Genomic DNA, 16,584 nt, shown 5'->3' on the forward strand with positions numbered 1-16,584 from the left:
ATATATATATATATATATATATATATATATATATATATATATATATATATATATAGTGAGTTCTATTTTATTCTTTGAACATTTAATGAACAGCTTGTCTGTTGCTGCCAATAAACACTACTTTTTTGACTTTCAGGAGCAAAAATTTACTCTCCTCTCCCAGGAACTTACCATAACTGGAAACTGGCTGTCTGTGTAGAATCACAGAAGTCAATACCCACTGTAGCCATAATGGATCCTCCAGGCTCAAGGCATTCTGCATGAAGAGATTTTTAACAGGTAAAGCACCCATGCAAGGCAACAGAAGACCTCAGACGCAACCCCCAAACTTCACATAATTAAAACAACCAAAAAGCTCTATAAGAAAAAATCCTGTAGTTGTAGCTGTATTTCAAGTACGTATGACCTAAACGTCACACTTTCATATATAAGTGTCCTGGATCCRCCTCCCTATGCACTTAATGCACGTGAAATGTTGCCATTTCAGTCTTACAGCTCCATTAACAAAATAAGATCTTGTATTAGAAAAGCAAGGAAAACTATTTACAGAAAAAATACATTGAAGTTACATCCTTTTAATTGTGTACAGATCCAGCACTGAGATTTCATTTTCAGTAATGCCAGTTTGCAGATTTAGTTARTAAATGGCAAAATACAACAAGTATTAATAAAATCTACATTAATACACACAGTAATGGAGAATGAGCTGAACTTAAACTATTTCATAATTACTGTGATTTACTTGCCTCAATATTTTACTTGCATTAGCTGGAAGGGAYGAGAAAGATTATGAACACTAATGGAAGATCACTTGTGCTATATAAGCAGTGCAGACTGAGACACTCTCGACAGTTAAGATATCAAGAGACACACACATTCTTAGATTCTTGGCAAAATCACTACACTATATCCTTAATGTTGTAAAGCCTTTCGYTAAAGGCTTTTTCTTATACAACTTTCTTTACGTAAGTGAAAACAAGCATTGAAGCGGATTTTGACTCCTCAAGATTACAACAATGAGCTGAAAGCACAGTTAAAAGAGAGGAATTGAAATRACAAACAGAAAAATGTCTAATTTCCACATTATTCATAATGTATCTGATACTTTTCAAGAACTGCAGTTCGACAGCTGCTCCATGACAAAATGTAACACTATTTAACTATACCAAGATTAAGTTTGGAAAAATACAGAAAACACGGAGTTCATGCCTAACACTAGGAAGTGAACAGAAGACAAAGTATTCCAAGGAGTCTGTGTAAAGCATTGAAAGATTACAGGCTCCACCTCAAATTCASAAGTCTTTTAGCTTAATGTTTTCACAGGGAGTTTCAAACACACTTAGCCAACAAGAAAATGGTGTGCACAGGGACTTGGGTGAAATAATTCCAACCATTTCTACTGGAAGAATCAGGACAATTGCCAACAGTAATTGCAGTGACTGAGGCAAAACTAGACTCATACTCCAGCAGGATTACCTATCTAYACTGACACTTCTTCTGTTGGATCTGCTGGGTAAATTATAGGATGTGTTTTCCAAATGCTGGAAACACAAAACGTARTAAGAACAGGCTATATAGCCTTAGTTCTAGATAGAGTCACGAAGAACAAAGAAAATTTGCATTCAGGCAAGCAAATTAACATTTCTGGAAGAATTACAGATGATGGATAGCTTATTTTCTGCAGAACAACAGCTTTACAGGACAGATACCACAATGTCTTTCTTGGGGAAATAAATACTTTAAAGGGTAGGACTGTATTGTGGAGCTCAAGAAACCTGAAGTGGTTATTTATTAATTCTGCTTTTCTCCCTCCATGTTTTTATGTGAGACAAGTGAATGCTATTGTTAATTGACTGTTATTGTGGATACAGTATCTCCTGATTTGATTTATAGTATTACTAGATTCTCACTTGTAAGCCTTYGTGCTTTCTTTCTTTAAATGTTTGCAAGTGAGGATATAAAATAAAGCTGATGGGCAAAACTAAGATGAATCCACAACTCTGAGTTGGACTTATTCTCAGGAGTAATCATCAAAATGTTCACTTAAAATAAAAGCTAATACAGTTTTAAAAGTAACTGCTTCGATCAAGTATGCGTCACGTATGCATGATGCAAATAGCTATTATTATTAATTTTAACTCTGCAATAAACTATTGCACTGGACAATTGTTTTTGAAGCTATTTGGTGTATATCTGTATAATCCCTTCAATGTTAAAAACTAAAGTATTTCAATACTTTTCAACACAAACACCTTAACTACTTCAAACAAAGAATACTCTTTACTTCACTTTTGTGCTTTAAGAACATGTTCTTGTATTCTTCTATTGTGATACATATTCACATAATAATGTAGCTTATTGAAGGAGAATAATTTGTATTACAAAACAGAGACTCCTGTTCCTTCTGACTATACCACTATATCCTAAAGTAAAGAATACTTGAGAAAACAATGAACATTGTGTACACAAGCACTACTCTTGAAAAAAACTTGCTGTGTTCTTTGTCGGGTTTTATACTCTTTTCCATGAACAGAAATTTAACAAAATATCATCCTTATCTACTTTCAGTAGAAAGCAAAATTATCTAGGTCAGGTCTGATTATGCACTGCTTTTTATTTAGTCTACACAGACACACTTTGTGAAAGTATGGCATGTATAAGCTAAACTAAAACACACACTTCCACKCTACTGCCATAAGCTCACAAGGGAAAAAAATGGCCAGGCTTCCAGCTGCCAGSACATATAACACACCTGCAAACTTATTTAAAGGTTGGTAAGAAAATAATTGTGCATCTAAAAATCAAAAACTCGTTCTTAATAGAAGCCAGCCTGGACTAAGGSAGTAGGAGAATCAAAATTTGCACGGATTGAGAAAGAGTTTATTCTATCAACTGGACAGTTGCATGCGTTTGTGTGTACGCATGTACACACACMCACATACACACGAGTATACATATRGCTGTGCAAAGYCACTTTCCTGTATTTGAAATTTCGCTGAAGATTAAGAGTCTGTATTTTTGAACATAGGATATGGTTACCTATTGGATTAAACTCCTGCATCGTCATGCCTGGAGGTAGCTTCTTCTCCCCAATGTGAATATTCTCTATCTTCTGATCAGTTGTGTTTGTCACTGTCACTTGCACAGGTACCATATGGTCACCCAAAATGCCTGGCTGTCTTGAGAAGTGATAATGAGCTGCTAATCCTTTTCCACTCATTCGATGAAGAAGCTCATGTGTTTKTGTTGGCACTGAGACTTGCATAGTGACCTGTTAAGTACAACAAAACAGTTGGCAAATTCTGTAAGTCAAAAACAGTAAAAATGACAATTGAATATGGCAATTCTCACTTAGCTAGAGTACCACTTTCAAGGTGCAATTTTAGTGAATCAGAAATATGTAAGGACATATTYAAATGCATAAACAAATTGCAGTAATAGATACCAGACAACGGAGTTCAAAAACATTTATAGTGCTGAAAATAACTTTGTTGTATCTGTCTCGCTTTCCTCTGTAAATCTGTTTTCAATTCTTTAGCTCTACAGTTAGCTATTAAATAATCTCTTTTTTGAATAATTACAGTTAAATCATTATGTTTTTTCCAATAACAAACATTCTATGTATCAGAACTCAAGGGTACTCCTGAGCCCCTTGTGCGACGTGAAAGCAAAAGGAGAAATTGTRTTCTGCTTCTCTCGTTAAAACCACAAAAAACGTTGCCTACCAATTACACAGATGAAAAGTAAAAACATAGTTATATAGAGCAGAAGGATGCTGACAGTTTCTAAACAGTCTTGCTGCTAAAATCAGTAAGAGAAATCCAAAGACATTTGGGTCCATTCTATCCTGCAAAAATAGCATGAAAAAAAACATTCAGAGTGCAAACAAATTCCGAGATACTAATGACAAAAAAAATAATGAGCTCAAAAGTACAGAACTGAGGTGTATGCAGGAATACGCAGACAACTGAATTTGAATGATTTACACAAATTTTAAGGAAAGAATAGGGTTAGTTTAAATTAGATTTATGAAATAGTGACTTCTGTGACATCACGTGACCAGATTTACAACTAATGCAAAATGAATGGGAAAAGGTGTAATTTGTATAGACCTTCACAGTTACKAAAAATTCAAAACATATTTGAATAKGAGTACCAAATTTTCACAGATTAATAATCTGCTTAGCATTTTAGAAATTGACAAGGTCAAACTCTCAAAAAACAACTCAGTTGTCAAGAAATAAGAAAGGAAGTACTTTGAATAATAAGTATCTTATTGGTACACAGAAACAGACATTAACAGTAAGAAGTTGTTAGCAGTCAAATTTGCCTATTATTTAAACCATTGCTCAAATAATGAACRAAACTCAAGTATTAACATGGAATTTAAACTTTAAATTTAAGCTTAGCCTCTAACTTTTAATATTTATTTCAATTTGAGCAGGACATGAATAATAGAAAAGTTATTTCATGAAATGGTTCTCCCATGTTACATTAACAAGCTTAGAATATATGTGTAATTCATGTTAACACATGTGTTTTTGAAGTACACAAGATTTTTTGTGTTAACTTATGGCTGGCTTTATTAATACTACTTATTAATAGGAATGAAAATATAAAAAGTTAATAGTTAGAAGTCCATCATGTAGATACACAGAATGATGGAACCATTAAGGCTGGGCAAGATCTCTATGATCTGTGTCCAGCTGTTAACCCAGCCCTGCCATCTCCAACAAACCATGTTCCCAGATTCCACACTCACATGCTTTCTGAAGATTTACAAGAATGGTGATTCCAGCACTTCCCTGGGCAGCCCATTCCAATGCTTGATAATTCTCCCATTGAAGCAATTTTTTGCTAATACCCAGCCTAAACCATCCCTGGCAAAACCTGAGGCCATTTCCTCTTGTTCTATCATTTACCTGGGAGAAGAGGCYGACCCCCCCTGGCTACACTCTCCTTTTAGGCAGCTGTAGAGAGCCATGAGGTTCCCCTGAGCCTCCTTTTCTCCAGGATAAACAACCCCATCTCCCTCAGCTGCTCCTCACAGGGCTTGTGCTCCACACCCTTCACCAGTTCTCCYGCCCTTCTCTGGACTCAGCCCCTCAATGTCTCTCTTGTACTGATAGGCCCAATACTGAACACAGGGTTTGAGGTGTGGCCTCACCAGTGCCCAGCACAGGGGGACAATCCCTGCCCTGCTCTTGCTGGCCACACCATTGCTGATCCAGGCCAGGATGCCATTGGCCTTCTTGGCCACCTGGGCACACCCTGGCTCATGTTCAGCCGCTGTCACCAGCACCCCCAGGTCCTTTTCCTGTGGGCAGCTTTCCAGCCACTCTGCCCCAGCCTGTGGCACTGCCTGGGGTTGTTGTGACCCCAGGGCAGGACCTGGCCCTGGYCCTTGTTGAACCTCACACCCTTGGCCTCGACCTTTTGGACCTTTGTCTTTTACAAACTTGCTCTGGTTGGGCCAGATCCCCTGGTTGTCCTGCATGAGCCGTGCGATGGCACCCAGGATGAGCTGCTCTCTATGCATACACATAGAGAAAGAAACCTTTCACTATACCTAAATTGTAACACTAATTCAACTTTTACTGAATCCTTTCTGTGATTTTTAGAGATTTTAATCTATGCCCCCTTCAGTGTTACTTTTCATTTCAGTAATAATTTCACTTGTGAGCCCATTCAGTTTTATTTTCAACATCGTACTATACATAGCAACAAAAATGCAAAGGACAGTCAGAATAATAATGACATCATGTTAAAGCAATCTTTCTTCCTACAGAACATTAATTTTCACTTGCATTTAACATGGCAGTACTAGAAATAAAGAAACCATATGTATGTTGAACAAAGGAATTTAACTCTGGAAAATCAGAGTTTTCCACACCTCTACTTGCTAGCGAAGATTTAGAGCTGACAAAGGCTGATGTGACTGTGCTGTGATGTATTTAACATCTGCATCAGCCTGGTAAACAGTTTTTTGTTGTAATTCTAAAATTTATAATGCAGTTGTGATAAAATCCATAAGGCAGATACCTGCAATCACTCCGGGGTTAAAATAAAACCACACAGAGTTAACAGAACAAGAAGCATCTACTAAGCAGGAGATAATCTCCTACAAATCTTACACAGCATATGTTTAAATAATAGAAGTCGTTTGTGTACCTTTGGATGGTTTATGAAAATAACCAATCAATTCTGCAGACACAACATTATTTCTAAAGGAAATCTATGTGACTCATGATGCCTGCAGATACACAGAGACAAACCACACATATTTTATCAGTTTATTACAGTAAGCAAATAAGCGTGGAATGAGAGTGCACATAACTGTCTACTTAAAGCTTACTGAAACATTTATAAGAGCTGTTATCTCCCTAATAACAGACAGACAGTGTGCAATTTTAGAGAGGAGAAAAGCTTCATATTTTTTAACACTTCACTAAAAAGTAACTGAAGAGTGTAAAATGAAAAATACTCTGTGCAGTTAGCTGGTAATGGACCATATTATCAACTCAAGTTAGATTTATAGGATACAAACTAGTCACTAATAGTTATTTTATGACATAGCGTGTCTGCTTTCTTGGGTGAAGATTATTAAGATTAAACTTGCAAAACTTTTTTTTTTTATACAGCTGTTTAGAAAGCCAGTAAAAAAAAAAAATAAAATATAGACTGCCCTCCCACCCCATTTTGACTGAAAGGAACCACATGCAGGAACTCCTCAGTGAAATTGTACCGTTACCGTATCTTGGTACCAGTCAGACTGGCCACCAGTCTGACTACACATGTTGAAAGATAATTCATCACCCTAGAAGAACTGCAAGTATTTTTAAAACAGTTCTTATACAAGAACAAGAGCATCATTAGGATTTTGCCTTTGAAGTCCCCCTCCCCTTTAATTATGTAAAGGGAAATGTGTAAGATTACCAACAGTAGTAGTTCTGCCTTTTTTTATCACAACTGAGCTGAAGAGCTAYAGCAGTTACTGAATACTGTCAATACGAACATATTTACTTCTGCCCACTCAGTCAGTCCTTACTAATTAAGCTTAACATCGACAGAAAATATTCTTTTCCAYAATGATTTAAAATGCATATACATAGAGAAAAAACAGTACATGCTTTATTAAATCTACAGAAAACAGAGGCAGACACACATGCATGTACAAAGCACCCCGGAATCACAACAGAATGGGAATGTTTGGGGCTGGGAGGAATGTTAAAGAAGCATTATATATTATTATATATATATAGTATATATATTATTATATTAGTATATATATTATTATATTAGTATATATATTATTAAATACTATTACATACTACATCCTATGTATCATTGTACTTCTACCACTACAGACACAAAATTCTATGTGCTTTCTTTTGTATTTGTTTGTTATCTTAATAATCCTGCAACAATGAAAAAAGATTAATTCTTGATCCTAATTGATAAATGCATATATGTTTGGATGGAACATGTATTATTGGAAGAAAAACATTTGCTTCTAAAAATGATGAAAATCACAATTCTATTCCTCTAATTTACATTCTGTTACAGCAGTGGACTACATAATTTAATCTAACTAATCCTCCTACTGGCAATATCCATGACATAATCCAAGAATTACCTGCTGAGCTGTGAGAGCTATAACCTCTCTCACACTCAAGGCTATGCTCCAGTGATTCTGCAACAGCTAAGAGGAGAAAGGCTATCACACAGCACAGCCACATTTACATGATCTTTCAACTGAAGCTATGAGAGCAACTTCACTATAATTTCATAGCATTAGGAGAAAGGTGGAAAACCATAAAAACAAGTCAACTATTGTCAGGAAACATGATTTTTTTCTTAATTAACAGTTATATATTACTCACAGTCACAAGGCAATGTGTCCCATATACAGCTCTTACATAAATAATTAATAATTAATAAAAATATAAAATAAAAAGCAAGCACAGAATGGCAGCGTCCTACTCTGCATTATTTCAAGAAAAAGCACATCTGTATCATGATAACATGGATTGCCAAAGTAATGACAGAATCCCTCTGACAGCGAACAAGGAAACCAAACAAGCAAGCTGGCTAACTCCTATTTTATACAATCTAAGAAAAGTGACCAGATACTGTCATTCAGTTTGGACTAATTTACCTAGACATACAGACACTCAAGGACATCATGTTGAGTTCTGGAAAATACTTCCCACCAAAAGTGTGTTTAACTACCGTACATCTACTAAATACCTTCTAAAAGCCATCTCTGCTAGGAACACCTTCAATACCTACTACATCGTAACACCCTTCCTTTTGCATTATCAACTTTTAGACTCTACACTTCCCTAAATTATTAACATGTTGATGAGGCTAACTGAAAACTACCATATTAATTGATCATATCTTTTAACTGTTAGTTGTTTCGGACAATTTCAGACATCATAAACAGGTTCCAAAAATTCTTACTTGATTTCAATATTGATAGATTAATACTTYCATCTCTAAAACCTTGCAAGGAAAATAAAAAAAAAACCAAAAGAAACAAAATCCAAAACTGCTCAAATAACTTCCACCAATTTTTAAATCACATAGAGATGAATCTCAAACAAAAGACTTTTATTATGCTGCCTGTAGTCTGCCTCTGTAAAGCTGCCAAAATTCATTGTTTCTCTGCCTTTTTTTAAAAATTCTAATATTTGTACAGTCTCAAATCATCCTTTCAAGAAGAATCATGTGCTCAAGGTATATCATAAAATGGTTTGGGTGAAAGGAACTGTAAAGATCACCAAGTTCCAATGTCCTTGCCAAGGGCAGCTATAGGTTTCATTAGATCAGGCTGCTCAGAGCTCCATCCAGCCTGGGATGGGGCATCCATAGCTTGACTGGACAACCTGTTACAGTGCCTCACCACCCCCACAGAAAAGAATTTCTTCCTAATACCTAATCTATTAACTGCCCTCTTTCACTTTGAAACCATTCCCCTGGTAGGCTCTCTTTAGGTACGAAAGCTGCAACAGAGTTACTCCAAAGCTTTCTCTTTTCCAGCCTCGCCTCAAAGGAGATGGGCTCTGTCCCTCTGATCATSTAGTTGAGCCTCCTCTGGACTCGCTCCAGCAGTTCCATGTCCTTCCTGTGCAGGGACCCCCAGAGCTGGATGCAGCCCTGCAGGTGGGGTCTCAGCAGAGCAGAGCAGAGGGGCACAATCCCCTCCCTGGCCCTGCTGCCCACGCTGCTCTGGATGCAGCCCAGGACACGTTTGGCTCTCTGGGCTGGGAGTGCTCATGGCTGGGKCATGTCCAGCCTCTCACCCAACCACACCCCAGGTCCTTCTCAGCAGGGCTGCTCTGATCTGTCCATGCCCAGCCTCTGTTGATACCAGAGATAGTCCCAACCCAGGTGCAGCATCTTGCACTTGGCCTTGTTATATTCCGTGTGAGATTCCCAGGGGCTCTCTTCTAGAACTTGCTCATGTGCTTCTGGATGGCATCCCATCCATCCCATGCAGTTGTGGCAACTGCACCACTTGACTTGGTATCATCTGTAAATTTTCTGAGGGTGAATTTGTTCCCTTTGTCCCCATCATTAATGAAGATATTAAATAACACTGGTTCCTGAGGGACACCACTTGTCACTCACGTCCATCAGGACTCTGAGATGCTGACCACTACCCTCTGCATGTGGCCGTCCAAACGCTTTCTTACCATCTACCAGTCCACCCATCAAATCCATCTTTCCAATTAGACAGAGGGGGAAGCAAAACAGGGAGCGCAGGAGGGCAGAATGAAGGGGGGCCCAAAAAGGCACGGGAATCCCACTTACCCTCTTATCCCATTTCACCCCTGGATCACAACCTGATCCCCACATCCCACTTCATCCCAATTTGCCTCCTAATGGTATTTCCATTATCTCAGTCTCCTCCCCTTATCCCAGCTACTCCCACTTATGGGCGACTGTGTCAAAGGTTTTACAGAAGTCCAGAAATTGACATCTGTAACCCTTCCGTTGTCCACTGATGCACTCAAACCCCAGCATGGAAAGCCACTGGGTTGGTTAGACAGGACTTGCCCTTCCAGYAGCCATGCTGGTTGTCCCAAGTCACTTCCCTGTCCTCCATGTGCCTTAGCAAAGGTTTTACGAGRATCTGTTCCATCTTCCCAGGCACAGAGGAGAGGTCAGTAGTTCCCAGGGTCCTTCTTTCTTYCYATCTTMAAGATTGTCTACCATGTTTCCCCTTTTCCAGTCACCTGAGACTTGCCCTGAGTGCCATGACTTCAAATAACATGGAGCGTAGCTTGGCAGCTGCATCAGCCARTTCCCTCAGGACTCTGGGATGCATCTTCTTGGGTACATTCAGGTCCCTCACGAGGTCACAAACCTGATCTTTTACAGCAGGAGGGACTTTGCTSTTTCATTCCTCATCCTGTTATCCATCCAGTCAAGAGGTGGGAACAGTTTGCCATGGAAGACTGAGGTAAAAATTGTTAAGCACCTCAGCCTTCACTTKGTAGGTCCCTGTTCTGAGCATTGTTTATCCAGGCACATCCYTTCTCTGACCTTCCTTTTCTGGTTAATGTACCTGCAGAAGCCCTTCCCATTTTTCTTTGTGTCCCTTGCCAGCCTCAGTGTCAGTTTTGCTGCCTTGGCTGTCCTTATCCACTCCCTACACAACTGTGCTTCATCTCTAAACGTTTCCCAGGTCACCTGCCCTTGCTTCCACTGCCTCAGCATTTACTTCTTTCTCTTTATTTTGACCAGCAAGTTCCTACTCAGCCATGCCTGTCTATTGCCTACTTAGGCCTTCCTTGCCTGATTCCTTGTGCTCTGTGGAAGAGTTGTTCAAAGATCTGCCAGCTCTCTTCTACTCCCTTGTCCCTGAGGGCAGTCTGTTAGGGGATCCYACTGACACGTTCCCAAAAAGCTGGAAGTCTGMTTTCCTGAAGTTCAAGAGCCTGGCTTTTATTCCTTACCTGCCCCATAACCCTCAGAATTGCACACTCCACCAGTGCATGATCCCTGCAGCCCAGGCTGCCTCCAATCTTGATGTCCCAGTGAGCTCACGTGCTCTGCTGACCAACAGATCCAGTAACACCTTCCCTCAGGCAGGGCTGTCTATCACCTGGCTCAGAAAGTTCTCCTCCATGCATTCCAAGAGTCTCTTGGATTGCCCACAGCTCTCTGAGCTATTTTCCCAACAGTTATGGGGGTGTTTGGRTTCCCCCAGCAGGACAAGACCCTGTGGGGGCGATGCCTCCTGTGGCTGGAGCAGGAAGGTTCTGTCAATGGGCTCCCCTTGGTCAGCYGGCCGCAGCAGACACCCAGCCACAAATTCCCTTTGCTGCCTCGGTCTCTGACTCTCACCCACAGGCTTTCCACCTGCTCATGGGTATAAGCTGTGAATCTAGAGAGGATCAAAATCTTCAGCAGTACTTAGATATCCACTTTCTAATACTTTTACACCCCTTAGATTTTTATATAGTTTTCTTAAAGTAGAATCAACAAGACACAATTGCAGTTACTCTATATCAATAAAAAGTCTTACTCTTCAAGCATAAAAATGACTTTATGATATGGAAGAACCAGAACCAGTTCATGAACAGCAGAAAACTCTATTAGCTCCATACCAGACTAATCAAGAACTTCCAAAATGGAGTGTGCACCTGTTTTGTATTTCACATGTACCTGSGGGCCAGTGAGACAGCTTGCCTTTTGCATAAATAGTAGAGCTTAAAGCTTGCTATTACAATAGCATATGGTATCTTTGCCTTTTCGTCCTGCTAAGCATAATGAATCACATAAATAATCCAATAAGAATATCAGTAAAATATTCTAAAACACCACGAAAGAAACAAGTTCAGTAGCAACAAAATGGGAATATTCTCATGATTAAGTCAGAGTTATTACACAAACATGAAGAAAAGAGTTAAAATGAGTGATGTAATTATGAGATACAAACCTTGGTATAAATTCAGATGTACACATTCTTCACCAGCAGGTCTGCTGGGATCTTTAACAGACTATAAAGAAGATTTAAAGATATACCAGGGAAAATTTTTGTTGTCATTACACTAACAGAAAATTCCCACACTTAAACTGGTGAAATTAATACATGTGCATGGGAGAACTTAAGATTTTCTATCCTTTTGTCCTGTATATGCTTCTGTGCGGTGAAAAGCAGATGGTCTGGTGGTTGATACAAAGTCTCTAGACGAGACTTTCATCAAGCAACATGAAACACTTAGTCATTAACTGTTTCAAGGAAAAGGCATTCACCCAACACAAACTCTAGTAATTTACTTCAATTCTCCCATAACCACCACACTGCAAAGACTGAGGATTGYACTTCAGCACATGGTTTMGTGGTGGCATTGGCAGTGTTAGGTTTGCAGTTGGACTCAATGATCTTTTTCAACCTCAATGATTCTTTGATTCTATGATTACCTGAAGTAGTTTAGGAGTTAGAAAACCAGAGTAAGGTGTCAGCCTCACCTTGCATCCTAATTATGAATTTGAAATAGTGGACAATGCTGAGAGGGATTAATATAGATTTTGGCATTGAGTCYAACTGACTTCAAAGAAGTGCCTACAAATTGTTTCTAGTATATTATTGTGATTTTTGGCAAACAGCCAGTACTCCAGAGACCTCTAAAGTGAAAACATACTGAACCCTACTGGCCATAATGTATAACTTTACAGTTAGGTTTATACTGTAACAACTCCTGCATATTGGGTTTGTTTCACCAGATGCATCTAGCTTAAATTTTTCCCCAGGAAAGGACATTGTGTGTCAGGATAAGTGTCTAATATAATTGAAACACTTCCACACAGTATCGCCCACAAGCCAAAGTGAATTCTGCCTAAAACACATGATATTCAAAATCTAGTACAAGTAATTATGAATGCCCAAATGTAAATTACATCTCTGCCAGCTTCATACAACTATATTTGAATCTTGTTCACTATATTGTTGTTGAAGAATGCAACATGTTATTTTGGCTTCCATCAGGTTGATCCTAATGCACAGTAGCCCTCTCGCAAAGACAAAAATCTGACATAAGCACAGAACTCACTGTACATAGACATCAGTATCAGTGCTTCCTCAATGCACAAGAGTCTCTGTGTGTACCTCACTACATCTCTTACACATGATATTGACAAGCAAATTTTTTCCAAGTTTTATGTAATTATACACATAACATTTTAAACTAAACAAATCCATAGTTCTTAGACTGCAAAAAATTACAGCTGACTAGAGGTCATGCTAACATGCAATTTTTCTGAGTTTTGCTTTCCTTAAGCTTTGCTTTTCATCCTTAAAAAGCAAGGAAAAAAGAAATCATGAACGACAGTTAGCAGTCTGTTAAGCAACAATGAGATTTATTTATAACCAATTACCTTCATTTTGTTTACATTTAATTTAAAYGAATTTAAATTTWAAAGCACATTTCTATATTTTCTTGATTCAGAAACTTAAAACATTGTGGAATAAAACGACATACTCATCCTTCACAAGAACATTTCTTTTCATGCTAGTAGGAAGAAACACCACTTAATCGCWTCCACACAACTCAGAGCAATGTAAGCAGCACCAAGCACAGCAGGCTGTAGTCAAAACCCCCTCAAACCACAGATGTCTCTAATGAAGTTTCCATGTACAGGCACAGACACTGAATGTTTACAATAGCTGTGCCCATAGCTAAGGCCCTTGACTATGTTGATGACTGACAGCAAATTAGGTAGGTAACTTTTCCTTATCTACTTTTGAAATTATCTTGGTACTACTAATGCAGAGCATTGCTGCTATTATCATCTAAGACCTCCACAGATTGTTAGCTTACTGAGCATAAGTGCAGCAGCAGGAAGATTGTGACAATGAACATTTAAGAGTTAGCCCATTTTAAAATATCTTTTACTACACAAAGGTATTTCATATAGTTGAAATTCATGATTCATGTAGCAAGCATACATTCTAATGCTGCTGGTGTTACAAAGGTCCTTCAGAGTAAATAGTAGAATGATTTTTGTTTTTTCATAAAACATTCCAAAGTAATAATGGTTAAGTTTTACACAAACCTTATTTTGCAGTCATACGCTCCTAAATTGCACTATACAACTGAAAGAGATGGTTTACAGTTCTTACAAATATACCTTTTCCCCATTCTTCTGGCATCTTCAAATCAAGAACATAGATGCCAGGGACTTGAAACAAAAAGCAACACTTGCAACTATATAAAGATGGTAATGTTTCTTAACTCAAGTCAAGTTGAAAAAGAAAAATTTTATCAACTGCACAAAAACCAGTATCAATTAGGAAGATTATAGAACTACTTTTTTTAGTCTTAATATGTCAAGCCCTGTTCACTAAGCCATTAAGAGAAAAGCATGTAAGGTGAATGTCTGGACTAAAGCAAGTTCTAAAAACTCATCTCTCTGATGATGCAGTGTTAAATCATGGCACTGTTCAACAGCTTTTTAAAGAGTCTTCTACCTCTCCAATATCCTCTAGAGTCCATAGCGCAAGAGGGCTGAAGACATCTCCAAATTATTCTGTTTTGAGAACACAGTGGCACATCGCTTATAAACAATCATAACATATGTTTGGAGGTGGATCATAGAGGGTTGTCCCCTTCCTTCCATTATTAGCAAGAACTTTTACAGCACATTAAAATGCATCTGCATTGACATAATTTAGAAGATTACAAGTCACCCTGTTTTAACAACTGAAATATCCTTTTTGACTTTACTGACTACGTATAGCTAGCCTACAAGTCATTTGGCAAATTAGTCCTAGTGCACAACAGGGAAGATAGGGCTTTGCAAAAGTAACATCTCTCCACTAGCTGAGTTAGCCCCTTGCTTAGTTTTTACTTTCAATGAACAAATATTTATTTTTCTAAAAATGTTTTATTCTTAACATTTTGGGACAAAAATCTAATAATTTGAATACCAGATATTTCATTCCATGTTGTGGCAATGCTTCAAGTAAAAGAGACAAAAACCAATCTTACATGCATAAACCAAAACCTGGTTATTTACTTTTTCAAGTATGTCAAGCTGAAAAAAAATCAAGAACTTCAGAGATCAAGACACTATCTTAGTAAAAAAGCATACTTCTATTTCCATCTATGCTTAACAAGCAGAATTTAATTTCAAGGCTTATAGACTCTCTGGATAGTTAAATACACATGGAATGACATAATTTAAAATTATAAAGGACCCCTATGGTTTTTGAGTGTCAGGACAAAAATCCAAAACTATAATCAGTCATTTAAAAAACCTCCCACACAATTTGTAGATGTAGCTTAAGGAAGAAGGCTTCTAAAGAATACTTCCTATAATAGCAAGAGTCTTTGAATACAGAGACTAGGAGAAGTAGTATTTTTAATGATTTCTACCGAAAAGTTGTATTTGTATGTATAGGCCTCAAAATACTCATCATAATCTCACAATGCTGCACTGCAGATGCAAGTCAGTCTAACATCAGGAAACTCAGTTTTTTATGTGTATCAATTGTATGAATGATACTGGGAGAAAAGTTGAAATATTATAGCTTGCTGAACAGCTGTTGCACAGATAGGTTAAAAAATAATTCTTTCCATACACTTAAAATGAAGTAACATGTTAGGTATACAGTTGTAGGGAAGCTGAATTGACTATTACCTATATTTAATATATGTTACATAAGAAACTTTGATTGATAGCATTTTAGATGATATATAAATTCACATTCCATTTCTATTATAGCTCTATTTTTGCAATTACACAAACTTTGTCGTTGGATCATCATTTGCTGTGACCCTCTGAAAATAAAGTGAACACGGATTAGCACATTCTCTGCCACATGCCGTATCTGTCACTAAACAATGTCTTAATTTTAAATTCTTGTTCGGAACCACTGCTTTGACAACTACTGTCACTGTTCAAGGTCTGCACGAAGCTTCAAACTGCATATTATCACCCATTGACAAACTCGACATTTTATGAAGAGCCCCTTCTCACACTGACTTATCCTCCTTATCCTGAGTAAATAAGTAACGATTCATTTTATAACCTTGACTTTAAAGTCCAGCCCTTCCAACCTCTTTTTTCTTCTTCCTAAACAAGTGACAAAGAACAAGGAAGCTGATTGAAGGGGTCCATTATGTATCAACTTAAAGAAAGGCAAAGTGATTGATGAAACTAGCAGTCACCTTCACTGCTAGCTACAGCACCTGTATCCTTTTTGTCAAATGACCTGAAAATCCTGCTGACAGTTTAACATTCACCACAAGGATACATTCTCTAGTACTGTAGTTTTGAATATTTTTATTTGCTCAGAAATTCATGGGAACATTCTTTTAAGATGGAACTACACATTTAAAATCAGTAAAAACGTGTATTTTCTTCCTCCAGATCTTGTGATTTCTAAGTTTACTTGGCAAAACTATTAAATAATACTTGCCAGTAAACTGGCAAACCACAGCCCCTCTGCAGTTGTCATACATTTAAATTGCTCGCATTATAACCCCTTTTACAGTAAAATTTGCCAACGGTGATAACAGAAGCTTAGTTAATTTCCTATCACAAAAAAAAAAAATAAATAAAAAA

The 16,584-nt window shown here is 37.8% G+C and overlaps 1 protein-coding gene across 1 annotated transcript in view; it reads right to left on the bottom strand.

Annotated features, from left to right (window-relative positions):
• AP3B1 (adaptor related protein complex 3 subunit beta 1) overlaps positions 1–16,584 on the bottom strand; it is a 155,380-nt gene that overhangs the window by 27,393 nt on the left and 111,403 nt on the right. The window contains exons 25-27 of the mRNA XM_057363849.1: positions 16,528–16,541; positions 3,040–3,271; positions 172–256 (exon numbers count right to left, since the gene is read on the bottom strand). Coding sequence (XP_057219832.1) covers positions 172–256; positions 3,040–3,271; positions 16,528–16,541 — 331 coding nt within the window. The remainder of the gene's footprint in view (positions 1–171; positions 257–3,039; positions 3,272–16,527; positions 16,542–16,584) is intronic.

Source organism: Malurus melanocephalus, unplaced genomic scaffold (assembly GCF_030028575.1).
Source record: "Malurus melanocephalus ecotype Western Australia unplaced genomic scaffold, MMel_1.1 scaffold_31, whole genome shotgun sequence".
NCBI classification, from domain to species: domain Eukaryota; kingdom Metazoa; phylum Chordata; class Aves; order Passeriformes; family Maluridae; genus Malurus; species Malurus melanocephalus.